At 34.7% G+C, this 18,625-nt stretch overlaps 3 protein-coding genes across 3 annotated transcripts in view; 2 read left to right on the top strand and 1 right to left on the bottom strand.

Annotated features, from left to right (window-relative positions):
- Positions 1 to 9,287, bottom strand: part of uvssa (UV-stimulated scaffold protein A) — a 70,163-nt gene extending 60,876 nt beyond the window's left edge. Inside the window, exons 1-2 of the mRNA XM_056472837.1 lie at positions 9,165 to 9,287; positions 8,507 to 8,628 (exon numbers count right to left, since the gene is read on the bottom strand). Coding sequence (XP_056328812.1) covers positions 8,507 to 8,616 — 110 coding nt within the window. The 5' untranslated portion in view covers positions 8,617 to 8,628; positions 9,165 to 9,287. The remainder of the gene's footprint in view (positions 1 to 8,506; positions 8,629 to 9,164) is intronic.
- On the top strand, positions 4,051 to 4,814 carry LOC130241109 (serine protease inhibitor Kazal-type 1-like). Its single transcript, XM_056472838.1, has 4 exons — positions 4,051 to 4,117; positions 4,295 to 4,350; positions 4,445 to 4,554; positions 4,643 to 4,814. Exons 1-4 carry the CDS (start codon positions 4,081 to 4,083, stop codon positions 4,686 to 4,688), a joined length of 249 nt encoding a protein of 82 aa, XP_056328813.1. The 5' UTR covers positions 4,051 to 4,080; the 3' UTR covers positions 4,689 to 4,814.
- Positions 9,288 to 9,716: 429 nt separating the features above from the next.
- LOC130240864 (trypsin inhibitor ClTI-1-like) lies at positions 9,717 to 10,637 on the top strand. Its single transcript, XM_056472525.1, has 4 exons — positions 9,717 to 9,880; positions 10,128 to 10,168; positions 10,260 to 10,369; positions 10,455 to 10,637. Exons 1-4 carry the CDS (start codon positions 9,844 to 9,846, stop codon positions 10,498 to 10,500), a joined length of 234 nt encoding a protein of 77 aa, XP_056328500.1. The 5' UTR covers positions 9,717 to 9,843; the 3' UTR covers positions 10,501 to 10,637.
- Positions 10,638 to 18,625: the final 7,988 nt, after the last annotated feature.

Below are 18,625 nucleotides of genomic sequence, written 5' to 3'. Positions count from 1 at the left end.
TACTTCATTTAATATTAAGTTAACTTAATATTCAAAAGGCTTTGTAGTTTTGTCCAATGATTCGATTATGACATTCAAGTTTATTCTGTCAACTCACACTGCTCAGACATTCTACTATCCAACAAAATACAGATTGAACATATTCAGTCACATGAAAACAAACTCATTTAAATTTACTGATCTGCTTAAGTTTTCATTTTTATTTTTCAAATAATTCTGTAACACTGTAAGCAGAAAACATAGAACATCAAAATTAGCATTTAAAGACAATAATCAAAATCAATTTTGAAAAAATAAATAAATATATAATTTGAAACTGCAAATAGCCCTGCTGAATATAGGACAAAAATGCAGTTGTACAAGAAGCAGATCACTCACAAGTTCATGACTTTCTTGAGCTAAATATTACAAAATTCCTACTGCTATGTCACTTCCATAATAATGTGGAACACAGTGTAAGTGTAATTTGATAAGCTTCATGACTTTGATAAAATTACAATGCTGATAAAAACATTGGGCAAGGCCAGTTCCTCATCGTTTGACTGGACAATGAGATTGCTATTTGCTAAACAGACTGTAAGAAGAGCAAGCAGGAATTTTGGTGACCAACACTGTTAGTCTAACCAGTGTTTATTAAGCATGTTATGGTAACAATGGACACCAATACTCTGATTTTAATACGATTAAGAGTCTACCATGTAAACAACAATTTTGGATGACCTTAATACGACTTAAGTCATAACTAAACAGAAATCGAATTAAACATGTGGAGTATTCCTATAGTAGTCGGATTCTTGAGGTGCAATATGGACATGTAAACACCTTAATCAAACTATTACCGTCATGTAGGACTTTTCACCGCATTCTGTGACATATTCTACACATACATAGCTGTTTGACACTATTCTCTGCACCAACCAAGTTAGTAAAGGACCACAGACACCCGCATCGAAAAATGCGGAAGTTTTTTCTTTCCATTCGGCATGCGGTATCAAATTCCATAAAAAAACAAAACAATAATCTTCCACCCAGTCCTTACTTCATACTCAGATCCAATACCTCAGTTTGTCACGGGGGCATGAATGAATGGAAGGTCCTGAATGGAAGGTCAAACTGCAGTTAAAGTAAAAAAAAATTTAAAAGAAACATACGAAATTACATGAAACTCCAAAGAAAACGATGTATAGCATGGTGGCAATGTTGTTAATCGATATAACATGTAAAACGAGATCAAGAAAGGAACATTCAAAAAGCAACTCATGTAAACACCTTAAACATATTATTGTCTTATTCAGATTAAGACAAATAATTTGATTACTGATGTCCATGTAAACAAAGTCAATGAGTACGTTTACATGGACACCAATAATCCGATTTTAATAAGATTAAGCCAATACTACGACTAAGAGTCTTTCATGTAAACAGCGATTTTTGATTAATTTAATCTGATTAATGTCATAATCAAACTAAACAGAAATCAAATGAAGACATTTGGAGTATGCCGATTTTAGTCACATTATTGAAGTGCAGTAAAAACATGTAAACACCTTAATCAAACTATTACCGTCGAGTAGGATTTTCGCAGCAATTTGTGACAGGATCGTCTATAAACACACGGCTGTTTGACACTATTCTCTGCACCTACAGAGTCAGTGAAGGAGCACAGACACCTGCATCACGAAATGCAGAGGGTTTTTTTCCCCATACAACGTGTGGTATCAAATTCCATTAAAGCGAAAATGAAGCACTCAGTCAAGTTTACTTTATTTTGTACATTGGATTTCACTTTAATGAAAATATATTAAACAAACTCAACTAATGTAACCATTTAGATAAAAACGGCATGTTTTACTATAGATTTTGGACCTAGGGCGCCGCCATTTTGGAAGGTCGCTGTGTCTGACGTCACGGGGTTGGTTCCGTTCACTCAGCTGAACAGATATAGTGGAAGTAAAGGAGACTGTAAAGCCTAATTTAACCTAATGCGTGAAGTTGTAGACGTGGAGCTTGTGCAAATACAAGCATCAGAAGTGTGTCTAATATAAAAGTATATATATTTAATCTATTTATTATTTTTTTCCCTTTTAAGTACCGATCATTTGATGTGCTTTGCTTCACTCTCTCGCTGCCTGACTGTCTGTCTGAGTTTCACCCATGATTGTAATCAAATGAACAAGGAGACTGGACAGCCTAATTTAACCCAATGCATGAAGTAGTGGACGTGCATTGCAGAGCTGGTGCAAATACAACAAATACAAGTATTTAGGTGTCTTAAGTTGTGTATTTTTCTTTTGTTAATACCTTTGGTTTGATGCGCTGTGGTCCACTCTCTCATGCTGCTCCAGCGCTGCCTGACAAGGGGATTTACGTTCAGACTAATGCAACGATTAAAATCATACATGACTTCATGATTTACCAAGTAACGTCTTTGTGGATTATGTCAAGACATATTCCTTTTACAAGTCGATCAACTCGATCTCTCAACATATATGAAGGATAAAACCTGGAATGTGAAAAAACGTGCCGATCTCAGTTTGGTTTGAACACATGCAGAGGTGAGGGGCTGTAGCAGTGAAAAGTGAAAGTACTCGCCCCCATTATGCCAGTAATGATTCACTCTCTGTATTACGCTGCCTGACTGCCAGGTTTCAACCAGGTCCGCTACTGACGTAATGGGGGCGGGTACCTTCACTTTGGGTTAAATTAGGCTTTACAGTCTCCTTTATTTCCACTGTATCTTTTCAGCTGAGCGAACAGAACCAACCCCATGACATCAAGACACAGCGACCTTCCAAAATGGCGGCGCCCTAGGTCAAAAATCTATAGTAAAACATGCTGTTTTCTTCTAAATGGATACATTAATTGAGTTTGTTTAATTTACTTTATTTAAAGTGGAATCCACTGTACAAAATAAAATAAACTTGACTGAGTGCTTCATTTCCCCTTTAAAACAACACTCTTCCAGCAGTTCATACTCGCATCCAATATCTCGTTTTTCACAGGGGCATGGATGAAATGATCCTGAATGAAAGTGAAAGTGCCAAACTGCAGTTAAAGTTGAAAAATTAACGATGAAACACCCGAAATGACATGAAACTCCGGAGGAAAAGTGGGTTGCACAATGACATTACTCGTATTATGTGCTATAACATGTAAAACGAGATCATGAAAGGAACATTTAAAAAGCAACTCATGTAAACACCTTAATCACATTATTGTCTTATTTAGATTAAGGCAAATAATTTGATCACTGATGTCCATGTAAACATAGTCAATGTTTTGTATTTTTGTTTAATTTCATGATTACATGTGAAGTGGGGACTTAACCTAACAATTAATTTTTTGCTTCACTTCAAGAAAAAGTTCAATCGGATGGCCACAGTACAAGATTTAATGACCAAACTTTTAAATCTAGACATACTTTAGAGTGACAAATTTTTTTTTTTCAATCTAACAGAATTACCTGCTTTATCTGTCCATGAACAAACCAACTTTTCGTCCCCCAAAACTCACAACATACTTGCTAATTTTCTTCACGTCCATCATTTTGTTTTGATTTTCATTTGCCTTGAATTCCATCGTGTGCAGGGATCCACACAAACCTAGTAAACAACTGTGTGCAGTGAATTCTGAACGATTGCAGTATTTTAAACTAAAAGTCCTCTCTATGTCTGAAATTGTAAGATTACGTGCTGAAATTGAGTCTGATGCAATTACCGCTCTCTCAGGTCTGACCTCCTCTGCCTATTACAAAGCAATAATCATTTCATCTATGTTGTATGCATGTTGTAATTCTGAGTAGATTATGATTACTAATTAAATGCTGCTGACATTGATTAGTAAGCATTGGTACATAATTACTATTCTTACGCCACCCTCACATACATATCTGTTTGTCAACCAATCAGTGAAGTATACTGTTCAAATGTACAGCAATTCATGAATATTCAAATATGAGCCTTCATTGTAGTAGGATTCACGTGATGCACTGTGGGTGGAAAATAAAGTGCAATAAAAGGATCTCACTGCACGTAAAAGTGATTAATTACTTTGTCAAAACGTCGCTGTATACAAACAACTATGCTGGCACGGATTGTTCTTGTACTTTGTTTGGCAGGTGAGTTTTAAAACTAATTTTGACAATCAAGAAACATCAAATTATAATATCAAGAAACATCATATGTGTTTTATATCAAATTTAACATTGTTTTTCTGTTAGTGATTACATAAAAGTTTAAACAACAATAATTGTGTAGGAAAGACTTTAATAATTGTTTTTCGCTTCTATGAACAGGCTTGGCACAAACGGCTGCAATGCCTTTTGGCTTATCTGGCTTTAACGATATAGACGTAAGTTGAGCAACATTAACCTTACTAACTGTATGCTCTCTCTGTTTTTAAAAACTACAGGTTTTTAATGTGTTATGTGTGCTTATATTTACAGTCACAATGCTTTATATACTCTAATGGTATGTGTCCCAGAGAGTATAACCCTGTGTGTGGTACAGATGGAGTCACATACTCAAATCGTTGTATGCTGTGTTGGGAAATTTTGTAAGTAGGCCTAACTCAAGTTTGTAATGTTTAGTCTTCATATGCTTGTTTGAATGTTCTTTTTAAATGTTCTTTTGTCTTTTTGCAGTATGGGAAACTTCAACTTACAAATCTCCAAAATGGGTGAATGCTGAGCCATATCCACTCATTTTTTTTTTTTTTGTTTGTTTGTTTTTGAGATGTGGAATAAAGGCTGGAACCAAGTTTTGTTCGTGAATAGTTTCATTGACAAAATTAAGAATTTGTTCCTTTTTAAAGTATTCTCATCTATAAATAAATCCTTGATAAATAAAAATTTGTGTTTTGTTATTTGCATTCTGATAGTATCATATAGAAAATGTAACTATATGATAATTGAAGTGAACTGGCAGTTCATTCAACTGTGGCGACCCTTGATAAATCAGGCACTAAGCCGAAGGACAATGAGTGATAATAACTGAACAAAAACAACTAATTCTGTCACAGTGCTCTTAATATAGACTGCACTGTCAGCATAGCCAGATTTACACAGGTTAAACACAATATTACCCCCACTGCATGGACCAATCATCTTCTTTTATAGTGGTTTATGATCTCTAAGCTTAAAATTGTGTCAGGAATGAAAATTATATCTATTAGTATACAAGATTCATTTAAGAGTTAAAATATGACAATCTGGTTTGAACACAGCAAAAGAGACTTCAGACAGCTTTCGTCAATCAATACAAACAATTCCAAGTTTACTGTGTGTATTTGTTACATTTTAAAGGTGATCACATTATTGATTGTTTTATCAGTTTAATCAAATTCACTGAAAGTTTGACTACGAACAAGTTACACTCAGCACTGCTAGCAAATTTCACAGTTGTATTTACAAATGTCAGTTATAAAGAAATATGTGAATTTGTTGATCTTTTTCATGTTAGATCTGTCACCTATAATATATATATATATATATATATATATATATATATATATATATATATATATATATATATATATATATATATATATGTATATATCTGTTTCCATATTTAAAAAAGAAAGAAGAACAAAAAAAAGAAAGAAATAACAAGTAACACACTCGCTGGAAATATAGTTCTACAGTCCTCAAGCAAGTACAACAGTTTGAGCTAAAAATCTTCATGTTGAGTCTTTTGTCCACTTCCAATTATAGTGTAGGCTAAAACATTTTAGAACATTGAAAGTAATAATACTGGGTGATTTATATGAATGGATGAATTATAATGAAAAGAATCAGTAATTTATCACATGTAAAAAAAAAGTTCATGCAAAAAGTTTGGGAGGGTATAATTGTGCCTGTGTATGATGCTTTTTTTGCTTAGAATAAATAAATTAACAGCATTAATGACTATATCCAAAATAAAAATATATCCACCACAATACTATGAAAAAACAAACAAACAATTACTGAAAACATTTAATATTAATGAGAGCTGCTGTTTGAAGAGAATGATGCAGATTTAGCATAATGCAAAAAATACAAAAAATATTCAATATAGCAAAAGAAAAAAAGAAATATGTTTTGGACAAAATTAATTGTTAAATTTTTGTTGTTTATTATTTAAGATAAGATATAGGCCAACATAATTAGTTTTTTACATTGTATGGGCATGAATGGCAGCAGTTTTAGTGATGGCAGCACTTATTATTTTAGCCTCAAAACTACATGCTGAACGCGGAGAGTTGCAGTGCGATATTGCTTGGCTACTTTCTTTCTGAAAATTGGCAATTTTTACATAAGAATTTGAAATGTAAATTCTTTTGTTTAAATGTATTATCATGACGTAAGATCTGGTTACCAGCATGAAACAAAAACAGGCAGTAGTAATGGATACTTTTTATTAAAGTCCCACTTTAGCTGGGTTTGTCTGTCAAGTTCTGTGCACCGTTTGTGGACGATGGAGCAGAGGTGGCTGTGAGTAGTGTTTAACAGTTTTCAGGAAGGGAAAGTGTCAGAATGTCACAGATATCATTAATTCATTGATCTGTGTGAACTTGTTTGTCCCTAAATGAGTCCACGGGGTTTTTCATTCATTCACCTGACCACTGGAGCAGCAAACTGCTTTGAAAGCGCAAAAAAATGCAGCCACCCCCATACCCACTTTGTTTAGAATCGTAATAAGAATGTGGTTGAGTTATTTACTGTATGCTCTGATTACTATACTGTATACTCTGATTAAAACCTGATTAATATACTCTGATTAAAATGTCAAGACAATTATGCTTATTGAAATTATGAGTTTAATTGCATTATTTTGATCGAATTTACATCAGATAAAGTTGTGGCATACACATGCACAAGAGCAGTAATTCAACAACAGTGTCTGCCGCACCTGCTACTACATTAACAACAGAGAGATTGAACTAAGGTGCTAGCATTTTTATTAAAGATCTTCAGTTTTGAAACGTATTATCTTATCTAAAATTTATTGCACAATTAATATTTTTAGTTTGTTTTAGGAGAGGATTGGGTTATCCCTTGAAAGTTTAACAAACAGTATCCTCATCATTTATAAGTTATAATAGTTTTATTTGTCATTATTCTATTTATTTTGTATGTATATTCGTATCACCCAAATCTTTTCAGTACTGTAGCTGATTGTAACAAAACACTTCTGCCTGATTGTAACAAAACACTTCTGCCTGTTTGAGGGAAACAAGCAAGCACTGGGGATTTGTTGATTATTCTTGTTGTACCCAACTCGTATCAAAACCCCAAAGCCAAGGTACGTAATGAAACGTGACTTCTGTGTACCATTACACTCTAAACATTTGACAAATCATGAAACCTGATAAGCTTGAGATATCCCTTTGATAAGCTTTATTTCTTAGATAAACACACGGCATTAATAAAAACATTGGACAAGGCCAGTTATTGTGCATTTTATCTACTGATAATGGTATGGCTGTTTGTGTGTGCAGGGTTTTTCCTGCATAAAGAATTATGAGGTGGTCACAATCAGTGCTACCAACAGAAAGGACAACCAAGCACTAGTCCTCTATTTAATTACATTACATTTACATTATTATTAGCCTTTTTAATAAGATAATACATACCTGCCAACACTCCCGTTTTTCCCGGGAGTCTCCCATATTTCAGACCCATCTGCCGCCTACCTCCCATATTGTTCTGTCTCCCGGAAAACTCCCGGAATCCCCCCCCAGTGTGCAGCATCCACTTGGATGATGCTACAGCAGCCACAGGACAACAGTGCTAGTACGCTCACCACACACCAGCTATTGGTGAAGTGGAGAGACAGTGATAGAGCCAATTCGATGAATGGGGATGATTGAGAGGCCATGATGGTTAAGGGCCGATGAAGGAAATTTGGCCAGGACACCCCTACACCCCTACACTTTACGAGAAGTGCCTTAGGATTTTTAATGACCACAGAGAGTCAGAACCTCGGTTTAACGTCTCATCCGAAAGACGGATGCAAAATGTGTGTTTATCTCGTGTACCAGTCTCTAGTAGCAAATATTTCATGATCTGGAGACCACCTCCACCCCATTTTAAGTTGCTTCAAGAGAGCCAACATATATATTTGTGTTTTGCTTTATTTAACTGTTCGTATTAATTCATAATTATTAGCAATTTGAATTTGAAAATTTTTTTATTTAGTTTTTTCTACCATAACAAATATAAATGTGCTATTTGATTGAACTTTCCATTGTTTTTACATAACAGGACTCATTATTATCTTTTCTCCTTCAATTTTTTAGTGTGTGTTTTTCTAATGCTTTGCTTCTTAGACTTTACACACCTGAAACTTGTCTATAGCACTTGTTCACTGCTGCTCTTATAGTATAGTATGTGTAAATTGCTTCCTTATCCTCATTTGTAAGTCGCTTTGGATAAAAGCGTCTGCTAAATGACAATGTAAATGTAAATTTGATAACTGTATGAACAAAACAATTTCATCCCCCCCAAAAAAACTCCCAAACATACCTGCAAATTTTCTTCACTTCTTTCATTTTATCTTGATTCAGCTGTGGTTCTCCAGAAGTAGTCAACTCCTCAACCAGTTGAGATAGCTTATCTCGCATTGTTTGGTCCATCTTGATATAAGACTAAAACAGAATATACATGTTATGCATAATATGACTATTTACACAGAATGAAATTATGGGTCAACAAATGTATTACTAAAAAATCTGGAATTCTCAGTTTTTTTTACAGGGTTTTTTTTTTTTTCCTGTATGGAGAATTACAAGGTGGTCACCTCCATCAAATTTGTACGTACAACTTTAACAAAAATCAGGCTGGCGGTCACACTGACAGACCACAAATGATGCTTAAGCACTGTCCATGCATTTAATTACATATAACGTTAGTCTTTTTAAATAGCATAATATTACTTGATAAGATTAACGTACAAGAAAATGCTACATGTGTTTGTTTCAAGTATATACCACCTCTGCCTCAAATAAATTTTTGTTCTAGATAGATAGATAGATAGATAGATAGATAGATAGATAGATAGATAGATAGATAGATAGACAGATAGATAGATAGATAGATAGATAGATATTATTTCTGCCGACTGACTACATTTATGTCTTGACTGTCTTTGAATTTATTTGTCTTTGAATATGACGACACGTACCTCCTCGTCCCCCTGTTGTAACGAAAATATTTTATTAATCACTGCAAATATATAAAAAATATGTTTTCCTATTGTAATGAAGACCACTCATCGTCTTTAGTACGACCCAGGTACGACCCAATAGTGAATGTAAACAATGAAACAATAAGCAAATCCAGTGGGGAGTATGTCATTTTCAAAATAAGAGTCGCTAGTGTAAAAGTTCGCAGAAAACTGACTTAAAAACAACCGAAACATAATCGTTATCACAATTTTATGTTCTATAGAGCTGTGTGTGTATTTACCACTGTTCTCTATCCGTTGAATGACCTTTTATGTCGTACGCGTGTTGCAATTCTGACAAGCTCATGATTATTACACGTTGCTGACATTGATTAGTGAGCAGTGGCACGTAACATGATCAATATTCATTAGCTGTACCCTCTTTATTTTTAATTCGCCACGCTGACAACCGCCCACGACTATGCCTTTTTGTCAGCCAATCAGTGAAGTATACTTTCTACTCGTGCAGCACCTTAATGAATATTCAAAAACAAGCCTTTGGCCTTGTAGAATTCGAGTGACGCACTTTGCACATTTGTGAACGGTTCGTGGGTGGGAAAAAAGTGCGATAAAAGGAGCTCACCGCACCTGCAAGTGATTAATTACATTGGCAACACATCGCTGTAAACAAATAACTATGCTGGCACGGTTTGTTCTTGTACTTTGTTTGGCAGGTGAGTTTTGAAACTAATTTTGACAATAAATATCAAAGTTAAATGTTTTTAGGATGCTTTGTAAAAAAAAAGTGTGTATATATATATATATATATATATATATATATATATATATATATATATATATATATATATATATATATATATATATATAAGTTGTTTTCATGTTTAGCTATTATTTGAAAGTTTGAAGTCCAGTAATTGAGCAAGAAACACTTTAATAGTTGTTTTTTACTTCTGTGAGCAGCCTTGGTAAGAGCGGCTGCTATCCCCGATGGCTCCATAGTAGTAAGTTGAGCAATATAGCCTTACGTGTGCCTTTTTATTAATCTAACTATACTACATGTATTTAATGTGTGTTGTGTGCTTTTGTTTACAGCCAGACTGTTCTCAACACTCCTTGCCCATATGTCAACGGGACTATAACCCAGTCTGTGGCACAGATGGAGTCTCATACTCAAATGAGTGCATGCTGTGTCTGGAAAATTTGTAAGTAGGCCTAACTTAAGTTTGTTATTTTTAGTCTTCATCTACTTGTTTAAATGCTCTTTTTAATCTGACCATCTTGTTGCAGTGAGAAAAAGATCAACGTATTAATCTCCAAAATGGGTACATGCTGAGCCAGATCCACTTGTTTTATTTGGAATGTGACATGAAGGCTGGAACCACATGTTGCTTTTTAATTTTCTTTTTAGTTTTAAAATGAAGAACTTCATGTTTTTTATATATAATCTTTAAATAAAACTTTGATATACGAGTCTGTATGGTGTGTTTTTTTTTTTTTCTCTCTCTCCCTTCTCTGTGATTCTAACATCTGTTGGGGTTTTTAAAAACTTAAATGGAATCAGAAGAAAATGGTGTAAGTAAAGCCTTCTCTCTCTCATAAAAGTAAGTTTTGTTAAAAGGGGGGTGAAATTCAGTAATGTGACAGAAGATACTTTTATGTGAATCCAAAATTATTACAGAAGCTTTGTTACTACTGACTCCGACTTCTGAATAACAATTTAAATTCTGTAGTAATTTTCAACACCAAAAACAAAAAAAAACATCATGATGCTCCTAAACTAGACTACACTGTCAGTAATACAGATTTACACTTGTCAAACAATATTAATCTCTGTCTGGAACAATCATTTTCTTTTACAGTGCTTTTAATGTCTTCAAGCATAGCAAAATATGAGGAGGAAAGGGAAATTCCAGACTTTATCTGTTAGTGTACAGGATTAATTTCCCAATTGAGTTAAAATAGAACAAGCTAGTTTGTACACAGCAAAAAATGACTTTAGTCACGTTGGCTGTCAATACAATGTGTTCAGTTTCAAGTTTTCTGTACATGTTTTTACATTTCAAGGAATTAAAAATTCAATTAAAGTTGGTGTAGGAACAATTTTCACTCAGGAATTGTATGTGCAATTATAAGTTAATGTACATTTTTGGTGTTTTGGACTTAATTTGCTACCTGTAATTTGTGTACCAGTTTGAATGTATTTAAGGAAAAAAGGCAAGTAACAAGACTAAGAAAGAGTTCTAATAGGGCTTGTCACCATGGCAGAGTCTTTGTGGTACTAATTATGTACTTTCATATAGATTCCAAAAAAGCACCATGCTTTAAAAGCATGATAGACATTTTAAATGATTTTAAATATTACGCAGTAGAATCAGTTTCATTTAATTTTTACATGGGGTATATTATGTTGTATTTTATTATTTGTTTTATTTCTACAAAAACAAAAAACCTTTATAAATACCCAGCAGCACATGTCAGTGAGGTGCTTTATTTAAATTGATGTGAACTTGTCATTAGCTGAATACATTATAACGGTTGACACTGAACGTGAATAAATACTTAAATGAAAAAAGAAACAAACAGAAGATGCAACAAAGAATTAAGTCCAGTTAAATGTTTTCACAATTATCCATGATGCCTTTGTTTATCATTGTGAGTGTGTTTTGGTGAAACTGAGTGACATTTTCTTTCTGCAGATAAGATTTCACAGCATCTGAGAAACTCTGAGTTTGAAATTAGTGTCTCTTCCATTTAGGAGATATGCAAGTGAGTTTGTTAATAAAGGCCAAAAGTAGCAAAAAGTCAAGTTTTTCTGTTTTTATAATTAAAGAATTTATATTTAAAGAAATCTTATTTAAAGAGAAAATATTGATACGAATCATAAATTCAATATCTCCTACCCTGGTCACATGTTCTGTTAAAAAAAAAAAAAAAAAAAAAAAGATTGGTATGATACTGGTTACTATTCAAAAGTTAAACTTTACAGACATTCTAGGAAAGATTTTTTTTTTAAACCTGAGAGTGCTGATAGTCTGTGTAGTTGATGCTTGAGCTCCATAAAACCAGTAATGAGCTGCAGTTGCCTTATTAGTTTGAAAAACAAAAAGGTGGGAAATAAAGAACCCCAAACACAAAGAACCATTTTAAGTTGCACATGTTTATTTGTGGGAATAGCCAAAAATGCATTATATGAAATAGATTTTTTCATATATATTATTTGTTAAGATCTTCCATGAAAACATTTGGTAAATTTCCTACCATAAATATATAAAAACTTATTTTATTACAGATTTATATTGCCAAGAACTTAATTTGCACAACATTAAAGGTGATTTTTACAGTATTATGATTTTATAAAACCTCAGATTCCAGTCTTTCAAATAGTTGTATCTTGGGTAAATAAGCCTATTTATTCAGCTTTTAGATGATGAATACATCCCCTGAGTTAGAATTTTGCAATTTGTTTACAATGGTATGATGACGATGTTCATTAAAGGGATGGAGACCCTCTTTCACTTCATGAAACCACACACAGAAGAGGCATTATGGCAAAACAGTCTGATGCCTCATCTTTGTGCGGTTTATCCAACCCATTCTGGCAGAAATGCAGTAACTTGTTAAATCAATGCACTATATGGTACATTTAAAATGAAAGCCTCCTATTAAATCTGCTGCAGCCTGTCAAAAAAATTATTAAAACATAACTTCAGCAGTTTAAATGTAAGTTATGTTAATTTAAGTTGTTAATAATTTAAAGCTAAATAATAATTAAGTTAAATAATTTGAACTTCTCTGTAAGGTTTTTATTTGAAAATGCAATTTGTAAGTTCCATCCCACTGTCTTGTCAATTTGTAAGTTCCATCCCACTGTCTTGTCAATTTGTAAGTTCCATTCCACCCTTAACTTAACACCCCAGTGCAAACTAATGTGCGCGCGCACACATATGCACACAAAAAGAGAATACACATTAAGTCTATGTTTTCATGTGTACATGTTTTTTTGAGTCATGTTGTGAGACATGGTTATTTATTTTCATGCTTTTGTTGTTTTTAGCAAAAATCTTATTCTAGAAAAAGTATACTTAAAAATAATTACAGAAATAATTAACTTTATCATTAATGCCACCCATGTTCAGTAAGTGTTAAATGACACCTTTTTTACCCCTTTTACAAGATATAAGATAAGCCTTGGGTGTCTCCAGAATGTGTCTGTAAAGCATCAGCTCAAAATACCCATCAGATAATTTATTATAGCCTCCAGAATTTGCCCATTTTGAGGTCTGAGTACATTGTAGATTTTTTTTGTAGCCTGTGGCTTTAAGTGCAAATGAGCTGCTTCTCCCCGCCCACCATTCCCACATGCGTGGAGAAGCCCCTGTCTGCGGCCCGCAGATTGGGGCGGGGCTGCATATGGGGCGGGGCTGCATGTGCTTTCATTTCCGGTTTTCATCGCATGGTGAGTACACGTCTTATGTCAGTATATGTTACAAGCTACATATTATGTGTAATCATTTAATTTAAATCCTTTATTCATTAGTAGTGTGTAGTGTTTTATTAAAAGGTGATGTAAAGTTTTAAAGCATTGTAAAAAACGAATGTTTACTGTGTTGGTGTTTTCCAGGTAGATCGTATTGAGGTAAATTTGGTTGTAGTGTGCGTCTACTCTGTGTTTTGCGGTAGATTAAAGACGGGTGTGTTTAATGCGCTGCAGTTTTATAATTCAACATTCCACATGAAAAAGGGGAAAATTTTTACAGAAAAACACAAATAAACCAATAAAACAGTCATAATTACACAGTAAACACCTTAATAGTAAGTTGTGAATATGAAAAGGAATGTGAATAGTCATGACAGCCGGGTAATGACTTTAATACAATTAATTTTGTTTTAAACTCGCAAATAAAACACAATTACAGCAAAACAAAGAAATAATAGCATAGCCTAAAAGCAAATTCATGATTAATATTATACCCAAATATGAACAAAAGTGACGCTTTTTTATTATCCCTCATTTGTATTCATTTACGCGAATAAAAGTGAAACAAGATTATAAAACTGCAGCGCATTAAACACACGCGTCTTTAATCTACCGCAAAACACAAAGTAGACGCACACTACAATTTAAAGCACAGATAGCGTGACCGTCTCTCTCGGAACCGCAGATGGCGTGACCGCAGTCACATACTGACGTCCTCTTTATAATATAATTTCAAAAAAATATTATTTACTAATTCTAAATCGGCAAATCATATTAACAGCCAACGGCTGCCAAAGTAGCCTACACCATTGTTCACGGTCAATTAAACAGTGCTAATGTTGTTTTCAAGTCTAACTTGTCATTTCATACAGAATATTCAAAATAGCGTGGCAAACAATATAAGGACTGTGTCATCAGTTGTAACCTAACAAATGTGCGAATATAAAATCAGCTTTTTCAGTTTGGTAAATGCAGTCTATCACATGAAGTTTATTGATATCAAAGATATGAACAAAATATAAATTTGTTTGGGATTTACTTCTATGAATTAAATCCACTCAATGGATTGTTCTCTAATTTACATATGTTACTCTGATAATGTTACTGTTAAATATGTGCAATATAAAACGTTTGATTCCTAACCTATTGATCTGTACTACCTTCTGTTTGCAGATTCCTGTCATTGATATATTCGTCCCTACAATTCTTGTGGAGTACATTTGCTTTACTTCAGTACTTTCCCTCTTTTATTTTGATTTATTTATTTATTTTGCTCTTAATTATTTTTTACATTTTTGTTTACAACTTTTTTTATTTTATTTTTAATTTATTTCATAACCCAACAGCTCTTTTAAGAGCCATTTCCCCTTGCTAATATGCATAAAACCGTGCTATGCAAGGATGAATGTGAGTAGTATTTAAAAAACTGCAGTGACAAGTGCCCATTCTGCTCATACACTAGTATGCCACAAATTATGCTTTATCACATCAAAAATCATTTACAGTGGGCAGTACAACATCATGGTGAGTTTAAAGGTTTTGCTTTCAACACTTTAGTCTAATTTGTTGTCAAACTAGCCAAAATTGCAAATTGTATTTACATTTGCATTCTTATTTGTAATTATTATTATTATTATTTTTATATTAAGGCTCAGGCAAACTTCATTTTCTACTTAACATGAACCATCATACTTCATAAATCTTGGGTCTTTGTTGCTTAAATAATATAAAATGTGCTTGTCATTCAACTGTCCAAAGGCCAGAGTGAGACACAAGTAAGGTTTATTGTACATAATTTAAAAAATATATATGTTTTTTTATTCTACTTCAGATTTCAATGTCGTAAAATGTGGTTTAAAATGTAGAGAAAAATCCCACTTTCACTGCTGCTATTGTTCAGTGATTGTGTTAACTCGGGCAAATTTACTAAACCGCATTGCCAGCCAGCATTCCCCATCAACCCATCCTCAGTCATCAGCTGTGCTGCAGACCAAGCCTGAGTCATCATCTGTCCAGGATTCACAACCTCAGTCATCGTCTACCCAGCGGACACAGCCACAGGTGACCTCTGCCATGCAGGCACAGCCTCAGTCATCTGCCCAGCAGACACAGCCCCCGGTGACACCAGTCAGGCAGGCACAGCCTCAAGGAAGGGAGTCCTGCGAGCATTCTACTCCACCATTGACTTCCCAGGATACTGCTCAGCAGATTGCCACTTTAATGCTGGAGGGGAATTCCCCTATGAAAATGTTTAATTATTTTTGTTTATTAAAGACGATCAAAAAAACTGCTGTATCTTAATTTATTATTATTTTCTTGGTAACTTGTCAGTCTTCCTGCTGTACATCTGTGTACACACGCGCGTCTGCTTCTCATTATGCTTTATGTCAGATGAACACCACAGTGACAGTGACTCTGGCTTACAAAATTCTATTTTCATAGGCAGGGGCGTAGCAACCGGGGGGGGGGACGGGGGGGACACGTCCCCCTTACTTTATGGAAACAGGTTATTCTGTCCTCCGACTGGCCCACACGTTTTATTTGACCTAGCGGCCGCAAGTGTTCTCTGATTTGTTACTTTATTTGAGTGAACGATCACTCAGCCAATCACAGCCCGAATCTCTTGAGCGTCTGCCACAAGCTTCATTCATTCACTTTGTAGTCAAAGACAGGGATGATGCCGAAGGGAGCAACAACTACAGCTGGGTAAATCATGGTAAATCACTAACGTTACAGAATCCTACTTTTGTTCCGTTTCGAAGTGAGAACCGTAAAGTCCCTGGTGCTGGTGTCTCTGGCGCTGAGCCAGAGAAAGACAGCGGGGTTAAGTTGGTTTTGTTTTCGGTATTCCTGACACATTCAGTGACAGACGGCATTAACTAAAAAACCTCTTACCCTAAAAAGATCTAAACTGTATTCCCTACAAAAAGACAAAGCTGGTTATGTTTCACAGCTGTCTTTCTTTTTTCGCTCGATATTACGAGCACTGCTTGAGCAGTCGCAATACGCTTATTTCACGCGGCCGCCATTTTGAAGATCTAAAGCGAGGCTGCGGTGGGAAGAAACCCGGAAGTATAGGACCAGCACTGTAAACATTGCAGTAACATGCTGTGGACTACAAACCTCCAGCTGTTACCGAGATTTCAAAATGCAGAAATGGTATAAACATCACTTTAATATCATTCAGTAAGTTTAATTTAAACAATTAAAAAGCAATTTAGCATCAAACAACATCACAATCTCTGTAAGAGTAATACGCTCAAGTGTCCTCCTAGGCTTCAGTTCATAGCACCAGTTAAACACCGTGGGGATGCTTTCCTGCTTCAGCCTATGTAACCCGGTGAGTGATAAAACACTGCAGTCCTCTGTAGCACACCCTTGTGTTGTCTGTAATAGTGTTGTCCCGGTACTGAAGTTTTAAAAAGTCCATTTCTCGCTAACATTGAAACGCCGCTGAGCGCGGATGACTCGAATGATCTTCACTTCACTCTTCAGTGTATCTGTGTTTGCACTCCGTTTACCGCTCTTCACCCAGTGCAAACACAGATACATGGAGACTGGGGTGCGAAGCAGCCGTGAAGACCAGTCGAATCATCAAGCAGATCGCTCGTCTGTGTTTGTGCTCGGTAAACAGCGGAGGGTGAACTGATGACCTTCTCGGCCAATCACAAGCATTTCTGTTGAGCACGTGACACAATGGCAAATCAGCACTGTTTTAAGAAAGCCATCAACAGTGGCTTAAATGTTAGCGGGAAATTGACAGTTTTTGTTTTAATTCAGTATCGCGACAAGTCTAATATAGTGAAAGAATCAGTTCATTAACTCGAGTTTGATAAAAGGTGTCTAAAATGTGTGTTTGGGAAAGAAAACGTTTGCTAACTAGTGCCATTTCCCTTAACTTAGCTGAAAATGAGCTCTGATATGCCTTTTTATTTTCACCATTCATTCAGAACGGACCTTCGGGTCACTTGGAAGGTGGTGAAATGATAAATTTGTGTCACTTTCTCTTCGCTGATAAGATATACAGCCAAGTACACAACGTTCCAATGTAACTCCCAACGATACTTCCTGGTTTCTTCCCACCGCAGCCTCGATTTCGCTTTTAAAAATGGCGGTCGCATGAAATCAGTCTATATGCGTTGAGAGCTAAGCTCTCAATAAGGGACCGTCGGAAAAGTGCTTCTTTTTTTCGTTTTTTTTTCCCGAAAACAAGACCAACTTAACTCTGCTGAGAAAGACGTGTTATATTATCACAATTATGCAGCCTTTTTTACGGTCTATTGCTTAATTTATGATTTAGACATGTAAATACACACAAGTACTAGTAAAACAAGAACTTTAGCGTTTGTAAAACACACAAGGAAGTCTAACAATCCATTCAAATATAATTTGCCGATGTGTTTTAATCATATCAGATACACATACTGAAAGTAACTATAAAGTTGAATCTACTCCTCTTTACGTTCACCAACCACTTACTTGCATGTATTTGGGGAGTGATTGGTGAATTTACATGTTAAATCCTGCGTGTTCTGCTTTTATGAATGACGCATCGGCCGCAAGTACACATGGCGATGTCCATCTCACGTTATATGTGTAGTATCAACTTGCAAATTTGCAATTGCATTGTAGTATTTAAAAATATTTTCACACAGAGAAATGCTTAATTTAAATGTGTGTGGTTCTGTTTATTTATTGTTATTATAAATATTTTGTAATTATTTTAGAATTTTGGTTAAAAGATTAAAAATAAACTTTATTGCTAATAAATCATTAATCACTTTTGGGTGACCATACAGCTGTCCCCCCCCTCCCCCCCCCAAACTTTTAAAATGGCTGTTACGCCCCTGTTCATAGGTGCCCTTTAATTCATTTAATAAAAAACAAAAAATCAAGACATGTGTAGAATCTAATTATGTTCTTTCAGGTTTGTCGCATCATTTTGAAAATATATCAGTTTATATTAAATCATTTCTTTTTG

This window comes from Danio aesculapii, chromosome 14, assembly GCF_903798145.1.
Source record: "Danio aesculapii chromosome 14, fDanAes4.1, whole genome shotgun sequence".
NCBI classification, from domain to species: domain Eukaryota; kingdom Metazoa; phylum Chordata; class Actinopteri; order Cypriniformes; family Danionidae; genus Danio; species Danio aesculapii.
The sequence above is the reverse complement of the archived record's forward strand: the minus strand, read 5'-3'. Positions and strand labels throughout refer to the sequence as shown.

Bases quoted from the DNA above. Each gene is read 5' to 3' on its own strand.
- LOC130241109 (XM_056472838.1), top strand. From the start codon at position 4,081: ATGCTGGCACGGATTGTTCTTGTACTTTGTTTGGCAG. The intron at 4,118-4,294 runs GTGAGTTTTAAA...TTCTATGAACAG, and splicing joins TCTTGTACTTTGTTTGGCAG to GCTTGGCACAAACGGCTGCA. The intron at 4,351-4,444 runs GTAAGTTGAGCA...TTATATTTACAG, and splicing joins CTGGCTTTAACGATATAGAC to TCACAATGCTTTATATACTC.
- LOC130240864 (XM_056472525.1), top strand. From the start codon at position 9,844: ATGCTGGCACGGTTTGTTCTTGTACTTTGTTTGGCAG. The intron at 9,881-10,127 runs GTGAGTTTTGAA...TTCTGTGAGCAG, and splicing joins TCTTGTACTTTGTTTGGCAG to CCTTGGTAAGAGCGGCTGCT. The intron at 10,169-10,259 runs GTAAGTTGAGCA...TTTTGTTTACAG, and splicing joins TCCCCGATGGCTCCATAGTA to CCAGACTGTTCTCAACACTC.